This window comes from Balaenoptera acutorostrata, chromosome 1 (assembly GCF_949987535.1).
Source record: "Balaenoptera acutorostrata chromosome 1, mBalAcu1.1, whole genome shotgun sequence".
In the NCBI taxonomy this organism is placed as follows: domain Eukaryota; kingdom Metazoa; phylum Chordata; class Mammalia; order Artiodactyla; family Balaenopteridae; genus Balaenoptera; species Balaenoptera acutorostrata.
Window position 1 is genome coordinate 117,969,872 of NC_080064.1, and position 25,633 is coordinate 117,995,504.

The window sequence follows — 25,633 nt, forward strand, 5'->3', positions numbered from 1 at the left end:
AATAGCCACATAATATACCAGAGGCTGTATCACTATCCAGTAAAGAAAATACATCTGGCCTCTGGCCTTCTGAGATGGCCCACACTCTGTCTGTGGAGTGTGTTTCTCTAAATAAATCCACGTCTTACCTATCACTTTGTCTCTCACTGAATTCTTTCTGTGATGAGACATCAAGAACTTGAGCTTCCTTAAGTCCTGACACCAGGAAAGAGAGCTGATGTTTTCTCAGACTGAGTGTGGGCTCAACATGTGTTTGCAGGTGAAGAGTCTCGTTATCTACACAGGCCAGAGATGAAACTTGTCTGATGTAAAATTGGTTGTGTTCAACAGAAAAATATCGAGACCTAGTTGTAAGGGCCAGAACAGCTCCTACTTGCCAGTGGCTGCTTTTCTATTCTATTTCTCATAATAAATGTATAAAATCATATTATGAAGTTACAATGCAAAAAAAAAAAGTAAGAAAAAAAGAAAATACATCCATCACAGGATTACAATCAGGACGAATTGCTTAAGTTTACAGCAGTCCATTGTAGTCCACTACATCCCACCCAATGTTTGCAAGGACCAGAATGGTGAAACTAAATGAGGATATGATGGGGACCAACACCCCTGCATCCTTTGAAGTTTTTAAGAGTGTAACGAATTGCTGCCATTTCCCCCAGAATGCAATATTACTTTTTATTTACTATTTTGGCACAGGTGCGAGTGCAGTTTCAGGGACTTCTACTTGGGCTCTCTGACAACGGCCAAGTATGTCCATTCTGATTACCTAGGGAAACTGGATAAATGACCGTAAAGTGGATTTTTGGACCCACTGTGAGACAGACCTGGGCAAGCACTCCATTTATTATCTGACCCTATATTTTCCTGCTGTAATTGGGGTGAGGTGGGGGGGGTGGGATGCAGGAATGGGAGGTACCGTGATGGTGCTCTGGGTCCCTGGTATCAGTGTCAACTCAGACCCCGTATCCCTGGTTTTCCAACTCAAAAAATTTGGGTAGTCTTCTTTCGCTAGTTTATGGTTAACTAAGTAAATTGTGCATTCAATTGATAGATTGAGTCTGAGAACTGTCTCAGGTCTATAAACTAGGCAAGGAATTGTGACTTTTCATTGAAGTTACTGACCTCAGCCTTCTGTTCAACCATTCTTGGTCACTCTTAGTTATATGTAAATCAATACCCTACTTGACTGTCCATCTATATGGTCCCTAAGACCAGCCACGTTCCATTAGCCACCCCCACTTTGACTATGCTGCCCTTATGGAAATTCACCCACCCTGCTTCTGAGAGTTAAATGTTGCCATTTGGCCTCTGCTATCAGGGCCAAATGCTAGGATCCTATTATCCCCACCACTACCAGGGAAACCAGTTCTTAAACATCCTCTTCCATCAGCCTCGACCCACAGAGACAACCACTTCTTAACTTCTCAAACATGCGGGTGACCCCTTCATTAGTGACTTTCCTTTATAAAAAATTTTCCTGAGGCCCTCCTGAGAAACATAGTCAGCAGGTGGGTTTTCCAGTGAAATATACATTCATTCTTGCATGCATACTTCCTCTAAGCCTTTTGATCCTTTTTCATATGGTCTGTCATCTCTACTTCATTTACTGTGGGCCATCGTTTCTCCCAAGCTCCCAAAAAGCCATCTCAACAGCACATTATAAGCACCTCATGGGGCCCCTGCCAGGATGTTCCAGAATCATAGGAACATGATTATCACAGTACTAACTTGATTCTTAATTCATTAAACCATCCAAACAATCACAAATTTGTTTTCTAATGTACAGAATTTTGGAACAAAGGGGCACTTCCTTTAAAGTTTGAGAGCAGCATAAACACTTAACATACAGCTTAAACCTAAGCTTTGTGATGGTTATTTTAAGCAGCAAAGGAAGGCTAGAAAAATACTAGAAACGTCCTTACAGTGACACATTCTTGCTGAAGAAAAGGTTCAGTAGAAGCAACCCTCACATGGAACAAGTATAGAAATGTATCCCTTTGGCTGATGCAGCTGTGGAGAGACTGAGGGCCCCAGAGCAGTGCTACTCAGGTGGTTGGAAATTTGTACTGGTCTGTGAACAGTTTTTCACCAGTCTGCGATAAGAATGAGTTAGAAATTCAATGTGTTCAGAAACCTTTTAGCATTTTTATTTATTTATTTATTTATTTGGCCACGCCGTGGGGCATGTGGGATCTTAGTTCCCCAACCAGGTATCGAACCCATCCATGACCCCTGCAGTGGAAGCTCGGAGTCCTAACCATTGGACTGCCAGGGAAGTCCCTAGCATTTTGACTGCTATAATATCCAAATGCATGATCAGTGGCCTTATCCTGCGGAAGAGGTCTGGTCAGTTTGGTGTTGTCAAACTTGTGTGGTGGGTAGCCCACAGTGTGAACTGCGCATATGGAACACATATTGGTGGACAAAGGACAGGATACTTATAAAACAAAAAAACCTGGTCCCTAACCACAGTTTGAGAAGGACCGCTCCATCTTTCCACAAGTCCTAGAATAATTCAAATAGTATTTTTGGAACAGAGAGTAACCTGAGGTCAATTTGTTCATGTTCAATCAAAATCAAAATGAAAATGAATGGCTTGGGAACAAAACTAAGGTGGCATCTGTTTAGGTTCCTGGTGTAAGCCCTGGCCAGGCCAGCAGAAGTGAGAATGTGTAGAGGAAAACTGGCACATAGTTCAAGGCGCAAGGCCCTTTAGTTCTTCCCTCCTTTTTCTCTTTCCTCATCCAGTTTTTGGCTAGAGTTATAAGGAGAGAATTTTGGCCATTCACGTCCTGTGACCATCATCACAACTCTGCCTGTACTTTCCCATCTCTTGCAGAGGAGAGGAGTCTCAGATTCAGACCCGGGCTCTTCTGTACTCTAAGGTACAGTGGCTGGACCTTCCCGAACAGCCTTAGGTCTTAAGAACATTTCCTTCCTCGCCAATACCACAGAATGTGTGGGATCTTAAGGGGTGAAAAGTCTTAACCCAAGGGAAAGTGACATGTCAGGAGCTCAGAGTGCCACAAATGATAAGTACGAATTTGCTCTGGAAGTTATTTTCTGAGTGCTGAACCAGGACAGCCAGCTGGTCTGACCAGAGTATCCACCAACATGTGGCAGCCAAGGTCTACAGATTCACTGGTTCCCACAGAGAAGAGCAAGGTCAGCTCAAAGAAAAATAATTTAGTAAACATGTTAACAATGTATTACTAACATTAATAATAATACTGTGAAATGTTAAAATACAATACCAATCGAAGGGCTTCCCAAATTGAAATATTCAGAGAAAATGAGGAAAGATGGCCCATTCAGTCTCCTTTGCCAACTGGGGTGCAGACTGAGCTGGGGAAGGGAAATGGTGGTAGAACCCAGCAATGCAATGTTATGCTAACATTCTTCACACGGCAGCTTAGAGAAGCTGAGGAAGATTAGGAAAAGACTTGGATGAAAAACAGGCTACAATCCCTCACTCAGAATATTTATTAGTCAGGAAAAAGGACCCAGGCTGCATCCCACCCCACCTTTCCCAAGCTACCTCCCTGAATCAGTGAACAGGATTCAAACGAATGAGATGTCTCAAATAAGCCAAAATGTATCTGGGGAAGAACCGTAATTCATTTCCTAGACCTGACACTATAATTATATACATTTGCCAGGGAGATAGGGGGGCCAGTGAGGGTGGTGGATGGACTAGATGAGGGGAAACAGGATGGACCCTTCTTTGCCACAGTGTGGGCTCAGAGAAGGGTTGGAATAAAGAGGTATTTAAAATAGAGAGATGAGAGGAGAGGCAGGGGGTAAAGGAAGGTCAAGGGCTGAGTTCACCCAGATCACATAGCATTATAGAAAGAACAGGGCAGCTACTTGAGTTCTCAGGCTGGTACAGGGAGTTGAGGACTCTGTACCTGGAGAGAGGAGAATCCCAGGGATTCTATTTCAACCTACTGTGAAAGAGTAGCATTTTTAGATGCAAAAGCCCCCCCACTTACTTTCCCTTCAGGGAATTCAGAACAGTCTGAAGGCAAGAGGGTGTGGTGACAGACCTAAACCCCCAGCCCAGGCTAAGTTTCTCCCCATTCATTCCCACAGGTGCTGCCCAAGAGAACTATAGAAATATAGAGTCCTAGGACTCTGTCCCTGCTCCCCAGGTCCAAGCCAGGGAGTAGAGACAAGGCACGAAGGCCCTGGGTACAAAACTGAACTCAGTGTGGCCCTGTATAACATGATTTTGGGAGAGGAAAGAAGGTGCATGCCCCAAAAGGGACGCCTTCCTTCACCTGGTAGGTAGCTGGGCCTTTGCTAGCAGCAGAAACCACAATGGAAAGGGTTCACAGAAATGATCTGCAGAACAGGCCTTATTCCTAGAAGGACAGAGAAAAAGCCTCAGCTGGTATGGCACAATCTTGGGTGGGATGACAGATGGCAGTGGGCAGACCACTCCTGTAGACGACACTCCTGCCTCAGCTCCCAGTGGTGCTGCTGACTCCAGACGTTCCCCCACGGCTGGGAATCAGGGAAGAAAGCATGTTGTGTTTCACATGATCAGACACTGTTCGCCATTGGCACCTGGTGGGCCCGAGAGATTGAGGGCATCCAGGTCAAAGTTGAGGCCAGGAGGCTGGGGAAGAGATGAAGGGACTCAGATAACTCCTCCTATTTCAGAAAGTTAGAGCTTTTGAAGGTCCATCCCCAGCAGCCACAATCATCACCTTAGGTGGAATCACTAAAGGTTACAAAATACTGGAAACTGGGGCTCAGATTAAAGTATATGAGAAGGTATACTCACCATCTCCCCAGCAAGCTCTTTTGGAGGATGGCCCAAATCCTGCAGCTGGAAAAGAAGGAAAGAGGAACAAGAGATAAGACCATGCTATGTGGCCTCTCCTGTGCTCCCTCCTCCACCTTGGCTGGGCAGGGAGGCATCCTTCCAGGACACCTCCTCCACTGAACACGCAAGCAGACAGCAGCAGCGGGCAGACGGCAAGAGGAGGTCTTACCTGCTGCATGAGATCCAGCACCACCTCAAAGCGAGCCTTTTGAGTGCCCTCACTATCTGTGGGGGTTTCTGCCTCAAACTGCTCACATATTTTGCCCATGACACTGTGTTGTTCCTGATATTTTTCAAACTGCTCTGGAGGTAGAGATTCTCGGTGAGTCTGCAACCATTCTGGATACTAAGCAAAGAGAGAATGGGTGGGGAGGAAGTAAGTGAACAGTGAATAAGTAAGGGCAATAAAATATGAGGAAGAATAAAACATGAAGGGGACAGGAACATAGGAGAAGGAAAAGCTAAATAAGCGAGTTCAGCATGAGAAGTAGCACTGACTTCAATCAGATCACCTGGCTATGCTAGCATTTACGGTCACCAGAGGACAGCAAACTTTTTCTGTGAAGAGCCAGATAGTAAATATTTGAGGCTTTAAGGGCCACATATGATCTCTGTCACATATTCCTTCTTTTTTGTTTGTTTTAACAACCTTTAAAAATCTCTTCAGTGACACTATAAGCTCTGTGATGGCAGAGACCATCATTTAAACTACTCTTAAAATTGTGCACAGCATAAAGCCAGTAAATCCTCAGTGAAACCTTATTGGAGAAATGAATGAAGTTGGAAATGCAAGAAAGGTTGATCAGACAACAACTGAGACTTACACCAATTTACAGAAAACTAGAGCTGACGGATTTCCCCTTCTACCTTAAACATCCTCAGTATGGTAGCTTTATTCTCTTGGAGATACAACTCCTCCCTAACTCTCCCCCTCCAAATAAATAAAGGAGAAAAAAATAGATGAACCTGTACACTTGAGTTACTCTATCTCTGCAGGCTCTAAATAGACAAAGCAGCTCACAGGAGTTGATACAATGGGGAACAAAGAGGAAAAGCATAAACAGAAGTTCACAAACCTTTTCTGTGATCTCCTTCAGTGACGGGTACAGCACATCCTTGGACAGGAGGTTCTGCATGATACTCTGCATGATGGGGAGGATGGTCCCTTCCCCGTCTCCTTCGTCCATGCCCAGCCCTTCCATGGCCTTGGTCAGCTCCTCTTCTGACATGCCAGAGTTCTAGAAAGGACAGGAGGGAGGTGAGCAAGTATACTACCTTCTTGGGATGCTCACCAACCTTTCAGGTGGGAAAGAACTATTTAAACTTGCCTGTAGCAAAGTAGTCAGGCAGGGACAGACTTGAGATGATACCCAAGAGAGTCTGCCTTTTGAGACTCTGCTTGGTGAAGTGTCTGGGAGTGGGCCCCTTGTGTTTCCCTATCTCTTCCCCCTCACCTGAAGGTCAGTGGCATTCTTGGCTAGTCCACTTAATGTCTCCTTTAGGCAAGAAGTGAATTCTTGTTGGGAAGTCGCATCACTGCCTAGGAGAGATGAAAAGAGCCAAGGTCATTTAGGATTTTAACCGTTTGCTTGCCTAGACTGACCTGGTTACCGGCTTGGATATGGAGCGTTTATTAGTGAATCAGTAGCACTCCAAATCTTTGAATATTCTATGGTTATCTTCATAGTTATTTTCACAAATCTACATGGACCGTGTGTCCGTTTGTTCTCCACAATGATACCCACGTTAACACTGTGACCTTTAAAATGGTCACTTTTTAATAATCTTTTCTGTTACTTTCCAACTTATCTCACGCCTTTCATTAAACAGGGTCTCATGCCTCCTCCCATCTCCTCCCCCATCCCATGGCAGTGGTATCATAATTGCTGTCAACTTTACAAAGTTTGGTGTTCTCAATCAACAATGACCTAAGAGGTTTGTTCAGACATTTCCAGTTGTCTGGGGCCCCCTCCTCACCTACTCTCCCAGCAGCCTCTGAGAGCTTTTGGAACTGCTCTACCAGGTGGGGCTCTTCCTCAGCCAACTCCTTCATTGCTTTCTCAAACTCTGCAGTGGCTTGGGAAGCCAGCTCGCTGTCAAACAGTTCCTGGAAAAACTTCTCTTGGGAGGCGAAGAGGGCATCCTGCAGGGGAGAACGGGGCCTAAGTGCATCTCTTACTTGGCACCCCACTGCACATGGCCTCTGACAGAAGTCACAGGCAGTGGCTCTGGGAAATGCAGTGCTTCCCTCCTACCCACCTCCACTGGACATTCTGACTACCTCTCTTACTGAGAGCAGCAAAAAGGCATCTGGCCACTGAGGGAACGGTATGGAGTGTCATTCCCAATCCAACCATTTAAATCTGCTCTTTTCTTAAAGAACTTCCTTGAGATCCCTCTACTCAATCTCAAGTCCCTGTTTCACAAGGACTGAGGCCTGCAAGAGCACTCAGCAATGTGAGGCCAAGGCACCTCCCCCAACTCCCCTCTGGCCCACAGGGGCCTGCCCAACCTCTGCTCAGAGCTGCATGCCCATTCCCCCCCCCCATCCCTTAAGTGGGTGGAATTTATACTTTGGCAGTATCTCCCGGCGATCTCTTCTGCGACCCCGAAGCATCAGGGGCTGTGGTGGTAGGAGGGGGTGCTGGAGAGGGTTTGGCCTTATCGAAATCATCAAGAGCACCTTCAGAAACAAGAAACACGGCGCGTATTTGGGGATGGATGAGGATGCAAGGCTGGGGGGTTTCTGGGCAAAGCATTAAGAGAACAATCTTTCAAACTGTCAACTTTCCTAAAATTTTCTCCTTTTTTTGAGTCTCCCTCTCCTGACCCACCCCTCAATAAGCCTCCCACTTCCCTCCCCATTACCTAATTTATTGTGATCAAAGGGGAAGAAATCTCTTAAGGTGGAACAAGCATCTCTCTCAGAGCTGGGAGAAGAGAGTTAAAACTTCTGCAGAGACATCTCCATCTATACAGTGCCTTCCCTGCCATTCTTTAATGACTCCTAGAAATCCCATACAGATATCCAAGGGGAGCAGAGAACACAGATGTCCTTAACCCCCTGAACTCATTCTGGAGCCCTAAAGGGAATAATCTTTGGCAAGAGAGCTGAAGCCACAAGATGTTTCACCCAGCTTCCCATGGCTCCTGGTACTAGTACGAACTGAGAGACTCCATATTACACTCCACGGGAGGGCACTGAACTCTCGTATCTTCCAGATCCACTCTCCCTCCCCAAAGCTCTTAGAGCTCCCTCTGGCCTCCTCTCCGCAGACTCACACAGTCACTTAGCACTTCTCACGATTTCTGTTCATCTTTCTGCCTGCCCACTCTGTCTGTGACTGAGCAAGAGACAAAAAATATTCACCTCTTCCCTGAAAAGCCTGTGTCCTCACCACCATTCTGCTTGCCAGACTCTAAGTGTAAGGGGAGGGCAGCGGCCCCACTCTGGGCAAGAAACAGGGCTAAGGAGGAAAAGTACAGCCACCCTCTTTTAAGAGGGTGAACTGTCTTCCCCAGAGGCCGTCTCACCCTGTTTTTCAAAATAATGGGAAGGCAGTGTGTTTGAGCTCTGACATGATGAAAGAACTGGAAAGGGGCCTGGTGAGAGAAAGGTGAAAAGGACTGGGAGAAGAAAAGGCGTGTCTTCCGTGTTAAGGAGAACGGGACAGTGCACAGAAGGACGCACTTCGGGCTCGCTAAGAGGTAATGGAAGCAATCCGTGGATGTCCGGTTCGCGGCCCACCGAGGACCGAAGGGGAAAAAGTCAGACTTTAAGAACTTACTAAAGTAAGGGGAGTTTGGAGCGGGATCGTGAAACATCGTCCTCTGGGTTAGTTTCCCCTCCGGCAAGGAGATCAACGGTCTGGGCCGCTCAGGGACCCAAAGCGAGCTCCTCAGCTCCCGCCGCGGAGGAAGGAGAGGGTGACCCAGAGACTATCTCGGGGGTCGCAGACTCTCCGCCGCCGACCAACCTTTGGAGAACCTCTCCTGCTCCGCCCCAAATACCTCAGGTTCACCTAACCCCCTGAAGGGATCCTTACACCCGCCCCCTTCGGGCCTTTCCCATTACGGGCTCTTACTTTCCAGCAGCTCTTCCAATTCCCGGTCGGCTTCAGCCCCAACACCACCTTCCTCCTCAGCCGCGGCCATCTTGCCACCTCCGCCGTGCCGTAGGAGGCAGGACTCCGCGCCCCACCCCCCGCGCCCGCCCCCTCTGCCTCGTGCAACCAATGGCATTGTTGGCCCGTGCCGGGCCGCCATTTTTAAAGGGACAGGAAGCTTCGATTTTTTTTTCTTTTTCTTTTTTTCTTCCTCTCTTTCTCTAGGAACGTAGAACCAACAGAGGGGAATTCACTGTTACCTTCTGCCAGGTTTCTTACTGGCTTGGCCTCCTTTCTTTGAACTGCCCGCATTACCTGGCTTATTATTTCTTCCTGAACTGTGGGTAGGCCAAATTGGGACAAACTGCCTACTACGAACAGCCAGAAGCTGTGCATGTGTAATAAATAACGACAGTTAACGGCACACCCAACATGCTAGTTTCCTCTCACTTCCCTCAGTATTTTACTCAAACGTCATCTTCTCTGAAATGCCTTATTCGGCCTCACTAAATAAAATTGCAACCCCTCCGACACACACATATACACTTCCTATCCACTTTTCCTCTTTTTCTCAACTCTTACCACTATCTGACATACTATATATTTTACTTATTTATCGTTATTATATCCTCTCAAGCCCCTTGGAATTTAAGCACCGTGACAGCAAGGATTTTCATCTGTCGTGTTCACTGCTGCATCCCCAGCTCCTAGGCTAGGGACTAAAACTTGGGCACTCATTGGCTGCTCTTTGCTTTCCCAGGCCCTAATGAGGCATGTTTCTCTGCAGAATCTAGTGGCTGTCTCTGATTTCCCTGCATCCCATTAAAACTGTCAACAGTGCCAAGAATTTAGAACTCAATGTTAGTTAATTAAATCAGGCAGAAAAAGCGACTCTTGGACCTTGGACTAAGCAAGGAGGCAATTGGAATGTAGTGGTAATAGACCTGTCTTCCCTGATCTATCTCCTTTTCTCTACGCAGAACTCAATCGAGTGTAGTTGGAGGAGGCTCAGATAAAGACAACTCCAGACATCCCTTCCCTCCTCTGGAATTGTTCTATTCAGATCTGTGAGAATGCATCAACTGCCTGAGACAAACCTATCTCAGCACTTGGAAGGCATCTGCTGTTGTTTAATATCCTATGCTGGGCACAGTGGAGGGCAGAGAGAGAAATCAGAACCAGCCCTTGCTGTTAACGTAGTTGACTGGGGATTAGGCGGGAGGTAGGATTAGACATACACACAGTAAGTATGGCACAAGGTTAAGTGTCTTATAAGAAGTAAGGATAAAGTACCATAAAGTTTAAAAGGGAGAAATCACATCTAAATGAAAAAAGTTACTTCATGACTTTCAGCCTTAGCTTCCTAAACACACACTTGAGTACTTGTGTCGAGCACCAGTTTAGGTACTTACTCTTTCCTTGACACATAGGGCACAGACTTTTAAAATCATACCTGTGCAAAACCTACTGTGTTCTTCCAGGCACAAGTACTGTGACTTGGGAGAAAACATTCTGGAGTCAGAAGACCTAAATTCCAGTCCGAACTCTGTCATTAAATTGTTTTGTTCAAAACCCTTCACCACTCTAGGACTCATATTACAAATATGTAACATTAAATTTGGGACTCTAAGGTCATTTTCACTTCTAAACTTCTATAATCTAATCCTTCCCTGATTAATCTCTTTCTCCCAAACACCTGTAACATCTATTCCAGGTTAACTTTCTCATTCAACTCCAAACTGCTTACATGTGTTATCTCTAATATGACTATATCAAGCACACGTTACAGGTATTTATATTGGCTTTACATTAATATGGTAATATAAGTATGTTAATAAGGAAAACATCAGATGGTAAATAAGAGAATTAAGATGGAGTCGAAAATAAGCATGATTCTTCCTTTGCACTATTTCTTAAACTTGCTTTATTATTGATAAGCCTAACACCTCATCTCAGTATTTACTCACCTCCCACCTTTCATGTATAGTGAACACTGTTGCACAACAGTATTTTACAGCATTTTCTTTATATCACTCTCTCAAGTAAGGACTTAATGGTTCTCTACTGTTTATTAACCAACTTCAAATTCTTGCCTGGTATTTAATTATTCCACATGTATCCATTTTGTTTCCCCAATTACATAAACTTCATGAGGATTGTCCACTTTTTTCATATCCCTCAGTTCAGAATGTTTATGTTGGTATGCAAAATTAATTTTATAATTTATTTTAAACTTACAAAAAATTTTTGCCATTTTGCCAAAATTTTTCATCAACTTGCCTATGGTTACAGAAAGAAAGTTTATAACTTGAGAAAGTGTTATGAAAATAGTGTGCAAATTTTTGAGAGGGCAGGCTTCATTTGGGGATTCTGTTTAAGAAAGTATCTTTTAAAGCTAAAAAGATACAAAGCCCTGCCCTCTTTGACAGCAGGAATTACACTTATAGTTTATCCTCAGATTCACTTTCCACACCTGTCCAATGTATGTTCAAGTTGTTCACTGCAGCACTGTTTATAATATCCAAAGACTGGAAATAACTCACATATCCATGAATAACAAGGCAACTTAAAATCATTAGTGTGCTTCCATTTAGGTATAACATGGGGATAGGGAAGAACATATTCATATCTGCTTGTTTATACATCAAAAAATCTCTGGCAGGATATAAGGAAGCTAACAACGGCAGTTACCTGTTTTGGGGAAGGCGACAGGAACTGGGTGGCTGACGAAAAGGGTGGGAGGAAGATGTTACAGAACAGCTTTTTACATTTACTGATTTCTGAACTATATAAATGTATTGTTTATTGAAAACATGAATTTAAAATGAAAAAAAGTATATATTTTAATCAAAGGCACAGTACATCCCTCTACGGAATTAATCTTAGTACATGACAAGCAAAATTCTGTATTGCCATTGTAATTGCTGTACTATATACAATGTATTACTAATTAACCACATATATATCATGTAAAACATCTAGAACAGTACCAAGTACATGGCAGGTGCTCAATGAATACACTCTATAACTAGCAATAGATGGAAGGTTGCAGTCAATAATGGAATAGGGGAACTACTTGCTTTCTACCATTCTCACAGCACTTCACTATATCCTATGAAAAATATGTACTTTAAAAAACAAATAGGTATTTATTACCTTTGTAATTAAAAATAATTATTGAAGGAAAGGTATCTGCTTTGATGGGGCAGCTACACGGAGTAAGTAGAAACATGAGAGTGTCCAGGAAACAAATGGCAAGCCACAAAACTCTCGTAGAAATTTACTTTATTTAGTGTGAGAAACAAAATACAAGAACAATCTAAGTAAAGGACAAGTCAACAAAAAGTGATGTGCATTTCTGGAAAATCAAATAGTGTCTTCTCAGACTTTAAGTTTCTGGCCACACAGAGGATATCTGCCTAGGAGTTTCAATGCCCAAGGAAAATGGGGATGGCTAACAGCTTGTTATGACTGAGTAAAAGATGCTATCCTATTTATTACATCTCATTCCTTTCTAACAAAAAGTACACAAAGGTGGTGGGCAGGGAAGGAATAAATATGGAAGGAATTTATTTCACAAATGTTCATCACAAATATTCTTTGAAAGATCTAAGCTGGGAAGGCAAGGCAAATCGTGACCACAACTGTAGTTACCTTGAGATGAGAGGTCCTCAGAGGCAAAAAAAAAAAAAAAAAAGTCAGGTTTAGACATTTTGATTAGCCATAGAAGAAGAGAAAAGGACATGAGGTTTTAGGGTAGAGAGAGCTAGACATCAATAATATGAAGGGTAGCTGAGGAAGAAGGAGTTAGAAGGATATAAAGACTAACTGTCTGCGGGAAAACATGGTGCTTAACCCTACACACATGAAGCAGGCCTTAGCGAAACTGCAGAGGGCTGATCCTTAAACCAATCACATCTTTGCCAATCTCTGTCACCTATGGAAGAAGAAATAGAAAAAAGTTAGGGATTTGTGAGGGTGAGAAGCCTAGAAAGCCTACTCCCTCCACACCTCAGTGAGCACAGTAGAGTGCTTTGTTATTGCTACTGCCTGGAAGGAACAGTGGGAAGTTCTACCCTTCTCCAGGGTCACTGCCTCAAGGTGTGAGGGGGAAATACAGGAGACAAAAAGGACCAACATGCTAGTTGGTCCTTCCCTCAAGACAGAATTCTAGATGTATTTCTCAAGGACAGTACTTACTGTAGTGACCCTGCAGATCTGACCCTTGAACTCAGGCGAATAGCAGGCCCCACTGAGTGGACATTTCTCCACTGGCTTTCCACGGTAGATGGGCCGATAAGATGCAGCACAGATGTCAAAAGGGTTGTGCATGTCATAATTGAGCTGGTAGGCATCTGTGGGGTTCTTCTCACAGGCAGACAGGATTTTGCGGGTCTAAAAGAGTGAAGGAATATTTTATTTAAGAGGACTGAAAGCTGCACACCACCACTCAAATGATCTCACCACCATGGATTAGTAGTTTCTTTGATGTAGATGCAATCGTACTGGATGAATACAGAATACGTCCTCTGTACAGGTCATATGTGAAGGGGTGACAGTTGCCATTCCTGTTGTCTCAGGCTTTCTCCTTCTCTGTCCCAAAGTGGCTCCATGGATCTAGACCCACACTCCTCCACTAAGTCTGAGGATTCTCAGGGTTAGCCCTGAGAGGGTTAAAACTGGCTTTCACTGCATAAATGGAAAGCTTTTGGAAAACACAAGTAATGGGACATGTATATGGAGGCTAGTGGTGGTGGTGAGGGGAAATCTAGAACTTGAGGACAGCACTGGGTTGATTTTCAGGTACAGAGGGCCTGTTCCATATTGCAGGTCACACTCTCACAGTGGTGCCATGCCTGAGTAAGATATTAGTTCAGTTTCCGGGAACAAAAGGAGGTCCCCATGCCAGTAAGTAGACGATGGTATTTTGCTGGCTCTTTTTGTTGAATGCTGTTATACAGCACCTTGTTTCAGAGACAAGGACCTTGGTCTTCGACTCCCTCCACGTAACAGCAGATCTAGTTCCCCTACGCTCACTAAAGGAGTTCCCATATACCTGTTGAGCCACCTCCGGCTTGGGCCCGAGTTCCAACAGGCGCCGAGCAAAGGTGGCAGCAGTCTTAAAGTTCTTGAGCTTGAAGAAGAGGTTGAGGGCTGTACGTAGCACCAGGATCATGTGCACTGGCTGCAGGTTTGAGTGGGTGAAATAGGCTGCCATCTGGTGGACAGAAGGAGGAACACATGCCATGCTGATGCTAAAGCTGGGATAGGTCATTTATAAGGGGTCACATATGCATTAGAAACACAGCAAAACAACCAAATAAAAACAGGACTGGCTATAAAGCAGAGAAATTTTCTGCCTCCTAGTTATGGAGGACTTATGAGATGAGGAAGACGGGTGGAGAAATATATCCTTTCCTCACAGAAATGGGCCCAAATTTCTCTTACTCCCCATACTGAGACCTAAAGAATTCAGACCTAATAGTGGGTAAAAGGGAAGACGCCTCTGTACTGCTTAGAGGCCCAGAGGTCTTACCTCACAGATGCGCTTCTGCTGTTCTAGAGACTCTTTGGGCAGCTTCTTCCTTTCTATCTCCATGGACAAACCCACAATGTACTCACGGCAAATGGTGATGAGCTGCTGAGCCTGGAGAGGGGGCAAAAGAAGGTCATGGTAGAGAAGCAAGAAGGTGGGGGTGCCCAGCACTATGACAAGTATGACTATGACACTGTGACTGCTCTTACCTCTGCAGTCTCCTGTTTATTGTCCACAACAAGAAGTGGCACACTGAGTAAAATGGAACGGAATTTTTCCACAGCCTCCTCAAACTTGCCCACTGTGGTGAGCTGGTAGCACAGTTGCAACCGTTGGATGAGGTCATTAAGCTTCAGGCCCACAGCTGGTACACCATTCTTCAGCCCTGCATCCTTCCTGAAAGAGAAAGAAGACAGGATGATCAGGAGCCCACTAGGACTTAACCTTTTCTTCTGGCAACATGATCACAACACCCTACTGTGAAAAAAGCTAGGGAAATGGATGCAGCAGGTGTAAACCAAACCTGACAGAGTGCCAAGCCAAAGATCTTTTCCTACTAGGAAACCTCAGCTCTGGGACAATTCTGACTGTCTCTGAGGTTACCATCTGAAATATCTACCCTAAGTTGGAACAGAGAGAAGCCAGGAGCAAGGGGCCTTACCAATTGCGATTAGGGAAGCCATACATGGAGGGCAGGCAGGGCAGAGCCTGATAGGTGGTACGGCCTCGGGCATAGGTCTGCAGGAACAGTTGCTTGTAGGGGCCAAACTGGGTTACCCCTACTTGGTCATGAAGGAGCTGGAATACAAGAGGAAAGAAACATAAGATTTGGGCTCTGCTACTTAAAAACTAGTTGACAGTGGGCAAGGTACTTAACTTCTCTGTACTTGTTTCCTTATCAGTAAATTATATTTAATTATGGGATCTACCTCATTTAATAATACCCATAAAGCATTTATGATAGTGCCTGGCACACAGTCAACACTGAATGTTAGTGGCTGTTGCAGTTGTGGTTGTTATTGTTATTGCTACTATAGCACATGGCTTAGTGTTCAAAAAATACACCTGTTCATTAAGGGGTGCTGACTTCATTGATGTGAGCCAGAAAGCACGCTATAAATGGGTGGAAGATGGCTGGAAGAATCCACCTTATGAGATTACTAAGCCAGATTGAAAGCACGTAAGAGGAAGGCCTTTTGAGGCAAGTTTCCTTAGGCAAGACCAAAGACTTCCATGTTAAATATACACCTCTGCCCTTGTGGGTATAATAATTTCCATTTGGTTAAGATGAATCAATCATCCCCCTGGGACCCTAGGCAAGGCACACTCAACAAAAGCCAAGGTAGCTTTAAGACTTACCCGCATGGCTGTTTCAAAAGAGCCTGCCAGGATGTGATCAACTGGAAGCTGAGAGTTATTGCACCAGATCTAACAAGAAACAGAAAACCCAAGACAAGTGAAATTTTGCTCTTTCTCTTCCCAACAATCTTACCCTGTATCTGTAATAGAAGAGTGTTGATATTCTTTACACATTAATCAAGTATAGCCAGCTCAGAAACACTTATCCCTACAGGACTGTTTCCCTGCTTACCTGAGTTGGGCTGGTTCCCTTAGTGGGGGGCACAAAGAACCCATCCTCAGCCCCACCAGCTACACCAGGGGGTATATCCTAGGGGAAAAACAAAGAGTGAGTCATTTTTTAAGCCATTCAAGCAATTTGCCCTGATAAATCTAAACACAACTCTACCTTATTCCCAGCCTCTGTTGGGGAGGAGGGGTGGTTGTTGTGGAAGATGACTCTCAAAATAGAAGAAGCTTCCCCAGTAACAAAACGATACACCAAAAGCTCCAATCAGGCAAAAAAGCTTTCTGCCTTTTCATAAGATGGCACTGGCACAACCCTAGTTAATCTTATTCTTCTTTCTTTCAAATGGGAGATAAGCATCAGACTAGGAGGATCCAGACCCCCTCCTGTTCAGGGACCTCAGGACAGGTGTTGGGGGGGTGATAAGGCCACCGGCCTCCACAGGGAGAAATGGAGAGAGCCTTACGAGGGTGAAAATTCCACATACCAGCTCAGGAGGGAGCTCCAGATCTTCTTCCACATCCCAGCCACCTCCTTCTTCCTGTCCCTTGCCAAGAGCATCATCCCCCAAACCTTCTGTAGCCTCCACAAACCCATCTGTAAGGAAAATCCAGGCTCAACAGAGATTCTCAAAGTGACACAATTTTAGCCAAAGGAAAGAAAGACACTAGGATCTTTGTTGGTCCTATGGTCCAGCACCCTGCAGAACTGCCCCACAACCCAGTCCCACTCCAGGGAGCCCATCTGCCCAGAACACTCCTAGAAGAACATTCATACCTTCGTCCAGCTGCAGCTCTGCATCCTCTCCCCAGCCCTCAGTACCAACAGTGTCAATGTCAACGTCAGCAGCCAGTGCTCCTCCCTTCCCTACAGAGGGAAGGAACAGAAGGGAGCTGGTTACAGCCAGCTAAGTCTGAGATGCGGCCTCCTCTGCAGGCAAGTTGTTGCATCCTTACAGAAGCAGGTGCCAATGTTCTGTCCACTTACTGTTTTTGTTTATTTTTGTGATATCTATATTATGCTAACCTGCTTAGCACAGGTTTCACAGAGAGAGGGAATAGAAGAGAGATGAAAACAACTGGCCTTCCTGCTACCAAAAGCTGCCTCAAACAATTTCTTACTAACCAGCCTTTGGTGCCAACTCTTGGCATTTCTTGCTGAGATCTTTGCTAAGTTACCACCACTACAGTGTGTACAGGGCATGAGGACAAAGCCTAGATGAGAGGATATGGAAGAAAGAGCAGGACCGGGCACGAAATGCCCAAGGGTCTATTTAGGCTCTCAGCTGGGAGAAACAAACTAGTAGACATAGCCAAGAAAACAGGAGTGTAAGGGTGGGAGTGGTAGTGGGTATACCCACATGATAGAATTGAGGTAGCTGAGTTTGTACCTTAAGATTGTATGTCATGAATGATAAAACACAGAATGGAGAGTATGACTACATCTATGGTAAAACCTAAGAAAGTACACCAAAATGTTAACAGTGGTTGTTAGAGCCATGGACTAAGAAACATCTCTCTTTTTTCCCTCCTATTTTCCAAATTTTAATGATGTCATAATGCTTTTTTTTTTTTTAAAGATCAAATTTATAGAGAGAATGTTTTGCTTATCTCTTTTAAATTTTATTTATTTATTTAATTCCTGGCTGTGTTGGGTCTTCGTTTCTGTGCGAGGGCTTTCTCCAGTTGTGGCAAGTGGGGGCCACTCTTCAACGCAGTGCACAGGCCTCTCACTATCGCGGCCTCTCTTGTTGCGGAGCACAGGCTCCAGACGCACAGGCTCAGTAATTGTGGCTCACGGGCCCAGCTGCTCCGCGGCATGTGGGATCTTCCAGGACCAGGGCTCGAACCCGTGTGCCCTGCATTGGCAGGCGGATTCTTAACCACTGCGCCACCAGGGAAGCCCCGTCATAATGCTTTTATTTAGTTTTTAAAAGACTGTACCGTAACTCTAATTGGCATCTCAGTGTTGCCATGAAGCATCACACAGAAAAAAGGACAGATGAAAAGGACAGAATAGTTAATGGTACTCTCTAGGACAGCTTTTCACAAAACAAGCACACAACAAAAATGCTATAGAAGCGGGCACTTACCCTTGCTGGCAATGGAGCCTTCAAAGAACCCTTTGGACACAGTCAATAAGGGCCAATTGGTATCCAATGGCATGATAGGTGCAGGTGGCTGAAGCAGCTTGGCATTAGGGTCAATGTCTGGGATCTGAAAGATAGAAGGTTAAAAGCAAACAGCTCTCAGGAACCATCTAGGGAAGGTCATGGAGCCTCCTTTGATCTCATTTGTTTCTCTGCCTCTCCTGGTAACCAGGTGGGGAGTGACATTTGTAGGTTTAAGTAGTCCCAAGATTTCAGAGTTAATCCTGTAATCAGAGATACTTATGTAAATAAAAACTCACTGCCTCCTTCTCTGGGTCAAATGTCTCCTTCAGGCTCTCAGCTTCTTCATCTAAACCATGGGTAGCAGCTGTGAGATAGGCCAGTGACTCTGTTAAGAAAACAGACTTTGTGGTATAGATACATTTCCAAGTGAACACTGGTGTCCTGATGTCTGACTCCTGGTCAAGTCCCTGCATAATCCCCTTCTCTTCAGTGTGGGCTGGATCTATTGACTTGCTTCTAATGAACAGTATGTGGGAGAAGTGATGGGATGTCACTTCTGAGATTAGGATACAAAGACTATGGCTTCCATCTTCCATCAAATGTGCCCTCATTTGCTCTAAGGGAAACCAACTGCCATACTGTGAACTGCCCTATGGAAAAGACTACAGAGCAGAAAACTGAGGTCTCCCAGCCAATAGCCAGTGAGGACCTGAGGACTGTCCACAGCCACAGAGCGAATGTGGGAGTGGATCCTCCCCTACTTGAGCCTTGAGATATCTGCAGCCTTGGCCAACACCTTGACTGCAGCCTCATGAGAGACACTGAGCCAGAGGCACCCAGGTAAGTCATGCTGCAAACTGAGATAATCAACATTTGTTGTTTTAAACTACTAAGTTTTGGGTAATTTGTTATATAGCAATAAATAACTAAAACAGTTGCTTATCCTTAAGATCTATCATCAGTGTTAACAAGAACCTTGGACTCATCCCTGTCTCCTCTCTCTCACATCCCCCCAACCAGTCCCCTTCGACAAATCATGTTGGTTCTACCTTAAAAATATATGCCGAATCTGACCATTGCTCACCCATTCACAGCTAGCACCTTGGTCCAAACCACATCTTTCACCTTTCTTATTCCCTAAGGTATCTCAAGTGCTAGTATAATGCTTGGTATATACTGGGTTCTCAAAAAACATCCCTTAAATATAAAATGAATAAATAAATGGGTGAAACCTCCAGATTTGAAGTAAAAGAATAAAACTCTAATGGCATTCAACCAACCACATTTACTATGGTATCTGCACCAGGACCTTTTAAAACCCATTTCCCCCAAGATATTAACTATTTTCCTAAGAGTGCCTAGCCAAACTATATTTTCTGGCTGTCCCTCCATTTGGCTTTGAAGAAAGTCTCTGAGCACGGTAGGAGCATGCAGTCTCTTTTGAAAAAATGTGCAATGAAGGGAAACCCCTCACTACTACACATGAATAACTCACCATAAAGAGCAAATACTTCCTAAGGCCCCAAAGGAAGTGAGTCCTGTATACTTACTTTGCCCACAGTTCTTCAGGATCCGTACCCGCTCTGACACGTCTCCCAGGTAGAGGGCATTCTGATAATGGCCACTCATGTCCTTTCGGATCTCAGCTGCACCAAGTCAATAAGAGACACCAAGTTAGGTCTTCTCTCTCAAGTTCTCTCTTGCTTCTATTTGCCTTCTTCCTTCCCCCAAGGACCCCTTTTCCCATCCTTAGTTTCTGGGGTCTCACCAATTTTCATCATCTTGCGAAGTTTCTCTAGGTTGCCAGTGATAAGGTACAAGAAGGAAAGTTTGTCAAAGTTTTTGGTGCGCTGATAACACATTTCCACAATCTGGTGGTTCCCCTGTAGTAAGGCCACTTCTCCGAGCTTTTCCCAGCAATTCTTGTCATCCAGTGCTTTGGCTGCTTCCAGAGCAATCTAAAGAATCCCCAGAATTAGAGTTAACAGGTTGGAGGTTATTGTGACTCAAAACCAGGGACTACAGTCAAAATGTCTGTCTCTAAGTAAACCTCCCAAGGAACTCTTTACACTTTCAATCCTCCTAGCTTTGTTTTCAATCTAATACTATTGAAAATTCAATCAACAAATAAGATGTCTTAGGATCCATGGATAGAAGAATCACAACACATTATCTTCCTCCTCAGAAATTTACTTTTACAACAAAATCATCTTCTAGCAGTTGCTGATTCCATAAGGCCAATTCTTGTTTAGCTATCATGTTTCCCATTTGCCAGGTTTGAAGATCCACAGGGGCTCCTCAGAAGAACTAAGAAGGAAGTTCAGAACTGGAAAGTCAATTTTCCTTAGGCTTCTCCCCATTTAAAAATAATGCCTATAGACTCTAGGCCTCAACATTTAATAAGTATTCCTTCATCTAAGCTGCCAGTTAGCAAGTCAAATGTCAAGGAAGTAATGAAATTTTTCAAATTCTATGCTATCTTTGTTCTGTTCTAAAAGTTACTGAATTCAGACTAACTCAGAGCGACAACAATAGAAATGCTGGGGCAGAAGCATGGGCAAACAGCAACAGGAAGATGGCTCAATCTAACAACTAAAAAAATTCTAAATTCCATTATATTGGCTGAAGAAGCAAGCCCAGAATAATGTCTTCCCAATGCCACCCTAACCCTCTAACCTCCTCTACAACAATACGGGGCTTATAACCATACTTCTCTCACCTCAATGTTTCCACACTCCAGTGCCAGACTAAAGCGAGTTTTCTCATCCTTGACGAAATGCAATGCCACTTCAGGATATCCCTTCTTCTGGAGATATGCAATGATAGACTGGCCTACAAGTTTGGCGTTCCTTACCATGTGTAGTACCTAGACATTTGGGGTGGGTTAGGGCAGGAAATAGAGATCACTTATAAGAAAAAAGGAGTGCTGCCCTTCTCAATACTCTTAATATGCTTCCTCATTTCATACCTCATCATATTTTCTGTTGATCAGGGCCAGCTTGAACTTGAACTCAGTTGGATCAATGGTGAGCACCCGAGGACGACACTCTCTATCTAGGCAATATACATTGTTGCCCTTCACCCGTGTGACATAGATAGGTAAATCCAGAGTTCGGATGATCCCATAGTCCCTAAGAATAAGAGTTAGAGAGCACAACTTTAAGCAAGTGTAGGAGTAAATCCAGTCTGTAAAGAAATAAAACAAGCCTAGGACCCAGCCTTTTATCTTCTCATTACCCTTTTGTCAAGTGCCATTTGAACAATGGTATAGATGGGAAGTGATTCAAAAAAGAGCAGAACTAAATGCCAAATTTACTTATTTTATTCTCTTGTATGAAGTGGGAAAAGATGGGGCAGATGGTATGATTTCTCTTTATAAGCTAGTACTCTAGGATCTAACAGACACAGCTATCAGAACCAGACCTAAAAGTTAAATCTTAAGTTCTGATATATAATCACTAGGCCACTATGAACAGTTAAATCCTTCCTTATAAGCTATAAGTGAAAGTGGAAGAGAGGTAGATGTGAAGACTTCTGACGTACAAAGAAATGATGCAAAGCACATAATATTTTAAACTGAATACAAATTAAAAGTTTACAGATTAAAACTTGTGGCTATAGCTAACACAATACTTGATGGATAATTTATAGTGTTAAGTGCATATACTATATTAGAAGAAAGACTGAAAATTAATGAGGTCTACATGCTTAATATTAGGAGAAAGACTAAAAAGTAGTAAGCATCCAACTCAAAAATTTTATGGTTCTTTTTAAAGTTAAAACAAAGAGTGTACTTAGAAGGAAAAAATAAAGTCAATAGTAGAAATTAAGAAATAGAAAACAAAAGTACAATAGAGAAGTTCAATAAAGGCAAAAGCTGGGTAAAACTGATAAACCTCTCATGAAGCTAATTAAGAAAAAAAGGATGGGGACTTCTCTGGTGGCACAGTGGTTAAGAATCCGCCTGCCAATGCAGGGGACACGGGTTTGAGCCCTGGTCCAGGAAGATCTCGCTGCAGAGCAACTAAGCCCGTGTACCACGACTACTGAGCCTGTGCTCTAGAGCCCGCGAGCCACAACTACTGAGCTCACGCACTGCAACTACTGAAGCCCGCGTGCCTAGAGCCCGTGTTCTGCAACAAGAGAAGCCACTGCAATGAGAAGCCGTGCACCGCAACCAAGAGTAGCCCCGCTCGCCGCAACGAAGACCCAACACAGCCAAAAGTAAATAAACAAAATAAATAAGTTTATTAAAAAAAAAAAGAAAAAAAGGATGAAATGGCAATAATAGGGATGCAAAAAGGGATAACACTATAGATCTTGCAGAATGAGGATATGCATAAATGTTTTTAAATGATCAAATTCCCAGAAGAGTAAAATTTACCAAAATTGACTAAAAAGAAATAGAAAACCCCTATAGTCCTGTAATTATTACATAAAATTAACTGAATCATATTTTTAAATCCTCCTGTAAGTACCAGGCCTGAATGACTCCACCGGCAAATTCTACCTACCATTCAAGGAAGAATTAATTCCAATCTTATACAAACTCAATGAGAGAACAGATGAATAAAGTATATTATTTTGCTTATTTTATGAAATTAGCACTACCTCAATACCAAAACCTGACAAGGACAGAAAGGAAAATGGAAATCACAGGGCAATCTCACACACATATATATACAAAGATGCAAAATCGTAAACAAAATATTAGCAGACTGAAACTAGCAATATTTGAAGAGGGTAAAACATCATGACCAAGTTAAATTTGTATCAGGAATACAATGTTGGTCTAACATTAAAAAAAAAAAATCAATTTAATTCACTACATTAATCAACAAAAGGAGAAAAACTGCATGACTACCTCAATATATGCAGAAAAGGGGTCTAAAAAAATTCAACATTCATTTGAGATATAGCAAAGAAATTCCTCAGTAGATAAAAAATATTTATAAAAAATCTACAGCAAGCTTACATAATGACAATACACTGAAAAGTCACCCTGTAAATCGGGAATAAGACAAGAAAGTTTGCTATCACCATGTTTATTCAGCACTGTGCTGGAGATCTTGGTCAGTGCAGTAAGACAAGAAAAATACATAAAGGAATAAGTGCTGGAAAGAAGAAACAAAAGTGTCATTACCTACAGATGCTATGAGTATTTGAAAAGAAAATATAAATAAATTAATAGAATTAATAAGAGTCTAGCAAGGTCTCTGAAATAAAGTTAATTTAAAACTTAGTTGTATTTCTAAATATCAGGAAAAATTAGAAAATTGAATTCTTAAATGGATACTATCCATTTACAAGTAGCATTAAAAACTATCAAATGCCTAAGAATAAATCTAACCAAAGAAAATGCAAACTCTCTATGGATAAAATTATAAAGCTTTATTGAAAGATGTTTCAGAAGCCCTAAATAAATGAAAAGCTACTATATCATGTTCACAAATTAGGAAACTTAATATTGTAAAGATAATAATTACACCCAAAATCCCCAAATCACATACAGATTCACAATCCCAACTGAAATCACAATAGGGTTTTTTGCTTTTGTTTTTTGGGGTTTTTTTGGCCATGCCATGAGGCTTGCAAGATCTTAGTTCCCGGGACTTCTCTCGTGGTGCAGTGGTTAAGAATCCCCCTGCCAATGAAGGGGACACGGGTTTGAGCCCTGGTCTGGGAAGATCCCACATGCCATGGAGCAACTAAGCCTGTGTGCCACAACTACTGAGCCCATGTGCCACAACTAGTTAAGTCCGGGCGCCTAGAGCCCATGCTCCGCAACAAGAGAAGCCACCGCAATGAGACGCCTGTGCACTGCAACGAAGAGTAGTGCCCCCCTCACTGCAACTAGAGAAAGCCCACACGCAGCAACGAAGACCCCACACAGACAAAAATTAATTAATTAATTTTAAAAAAAAGAGAGAAAAATCAACTTTCTAAAAAAAAAAAAAAGATCTTAGTTCCCCGACCAGGGCCCGGGAACTCCCATTTGTCTTTTTTTTTTTGGCATGGAATTTCACAAGGTAATCTAAAATTTATACTTTTTCAAGACAAAAAATTACTTGAAAATATGCCTTTTGAAGGCAAAACTAATTTGAAAATAGCTTAATAATTTAAAAAAAAGTAAAACAAAGTGGGTAAGATTTGTGGAACTGCTTTACCAGATGTAAAGACTTACAAGACTATAATACTTAAGACAGTGTAGAATTCGATTAGAGACAGACCACAAAAAACAGATCCTTGGAACTTCACTGGTGGCGCAGTAGTTAAGAATCCGCCTGCCAACGCAGGGGACACGGGTTCAGTCCCTGGTCCGGGAAGATCCCACATGCCGCAGAGCAACTAAGCCCATGTGCCACAACTACTGAGCCTGCACTCTATAGAGTCCGCGTGCCACAACAACTGAAGCCCGCGTGCCTAGAGCCTGTGCTCCGCAACAAGAGAAGCCACCACAATGAGAAGCCTGCGCACCGCAACGAAGAGTAGCCCCCGCTCACTGCAACTAGAGGAAGCCCATGTGCAGCAACAAAGACCCAATGCAGCCAAAAATAAAAAAACGAAAACAAAAAACAAAAAACAGATCCTTGCATTTTTGTAAACGTGATTCATATATCACAAAGATGGCTCTGCAGAACTATGGGGAAAGGCTGGTTTTTTCAATACATGATGCTGGTACAAAACTGAGTGTCCTTATGGAAAAAGTAAAGCTGAGCCCACGACACCTCACACCATACAAAAAAATCAACTTCAGGTAGATTATAGACCTAGATATAAAAGGCAAAACTATAAAGTTTTCATAAGAAAATATAAAAGAATGCCTTTATGATCTTGGCATCAACAAAGATTTCTTAAATAGGACACAAAACCTGATATCCATAAAGAATAAGATTCATAAGTTCAACTACATTAAACTAAGAACTTCTGTTCATTAATGGATATCAAAAGAGAATCAAAAGACATACTATAGAATGGGAGGAGATAATATTTGCAACACATAGCCCTGACAAAGGACTGACATTCAAATATATAAAGAACTCCTATAACAAAAGAATAAGGACAACTCATTTAAATAAAGGGTAAAAGACTTGAACAGAATTCATAGAAGAGGAAATCCTGATGGATGGCTAAATAAAAAGTTGTCCAATCTCCTGGGGAATCAGAGAATATCAAAGTAAAATTACAAGATACATCGCACATCTACCAGACAAAAATGAGTCTGACAAAGGCAAGTGCTGGCCAGCGTGACAAGCAAAGAAACTTTTATACAACGCTGGTGGGCATGCAAATTGGTAAAACCACTCTTTCACATTACCTAGCAAATGTGAAGATAAGCACACTCTATGACCTAGCAATTCTGCTCTAGAGAGAAATGTATGTGCATATGAACCAGAATACATGGAAGAATGTTTAAAAGAACATCATTTATAATAGACAAAACCTAGAAATCACCCAA

The 25,633-nt window shown here is 43.1% G+C and overlaps 2 protein-coding genes across 3 annotated transcripts in view; both read right to left on the bottom strand.

Moving 5' to 3' along the window:
• Window positions 1–3,463: 3,463 nt before the first annotated feature.
• Window positions 3,464–9,015, bottom strand: PEX19 (peroxisomal biogenesis factor 19). The gene is made up of 8 exons (XM_007171765.3): window positions 8,920–9,015; window positions 7,408–7,517; window positions 6,812–6,977; window positions 6,289–6,374; window positions 5,911–6,072; window positions 5,004–5,180; window positions 4,793–4,837; window positions 3,464–4,624 (listed from the first exon to the last, which is right to left on the bottom strand). The coding sequence occupies exons 1-8, from the start codon at window positions 8,987–8,989 to the stop codon at window positions 4,541–4,543; spliced, it is 900 nt and encodes a 299-aa protein (XP_007171827.1). The 5' UTR covers window positions 8,990–9,015; the 3' UTR covers window positions 3,464–4,540.
• A 3,193-nt stretch (window positions 9,016–12,208) lies between these two features.
• Window positions 12,209–25,633, bottom strand: part of COPA (COPI coat complex subunit alpha) — a 51,191-nt gene continuing 37,766 nt past the window's right edge. For both annotated transcript variants that reach the window (XM_007171764.2, XM_057538530.1), the window contains exons 18-33: window positions 21,143–21,305; window positions 20,894–21,040; window positions 19,943–20,132; window positions 19,725–19,820; window positions 18,471–18,559; window positions 18,154–18,277; window positions 16,839–16,928; window positions 16,549–16,658; window positions 16,068–16,145; window positions 15,836–15,904; window positions 15,138–15,274; window positions 14,686–14,872; window positions 14,477–14,587; window positions 13,997–14,158; window positions 13,141–13,335; window positions 12,209–12,877 (exon numbers count right to left, since the gene is read on the bottom strand). In XM_007171764.2, the coding sequence (XP_007171826.1) occupies window positions 12,818–12,877; window positions 13,141–13,335; window positions 13,997–14,158; window positions 14,477–14,587; window positions 14,686–14,872; window positions 15,138–15,274; window positions 15,836–15,904; window positions 16,068–16,145; window positions 16,549–16,658; window positions 16,839–16,928; window positions 18,154–18,277; window positions 18,471–18,559; window positions 19,725–19,820; window positions 19,943–20,132; window positions 20,894–21,040; window positions 21,143–21,305 (2,008 nt within the window). In that variant the 3' untranslated portion in view covers window positions 12,209–12,817. The remainder of the gene's footprint in view (window positions 12,878–13,140; window positions 13,336–13,996; window positions 14,159–14,476; window positions 14,588–14,685; window positions 14,873–15,137; window positions 15,275–15,835; window positions 15,905–16,067; window positions 16,146–16,548; window positions 16,659–16,838; window positions 16,929–18,153; window positions 18,278–18,470; window positions 18,560–19,724; window positions 19,821–19,942; window positions 20,133–20,893; window positions 21,041–21,142; window positions 21,306–25,633) is intronic.

Excerpts from the sequence above, each read along its gene's own strand:
- PEX19 (XM_007171765.3), bottom strand. The coding sequence starts at position 8,989 with ATGGCCGCGGCTGAGGAGGAAGGTGGTGTTGGGGCTGAAGCCGACCGG. Across the intron at positions 5,181-5,910 it reads TGAAGGAGATCACAGAAAAG|TATCCAGAATGGTTGCAGAC; the intron begins GTTTGTGAACTT and ends CTCTTTGCTTAG. Across the intron at positions 4,625-4,792 it reads AAGAGCTTGCTGGGGAGATG|CCTCCTGGCCTCAACTTTGA; the intron begins GTGAGTATACCT and ends TCTCTTCCCCAG.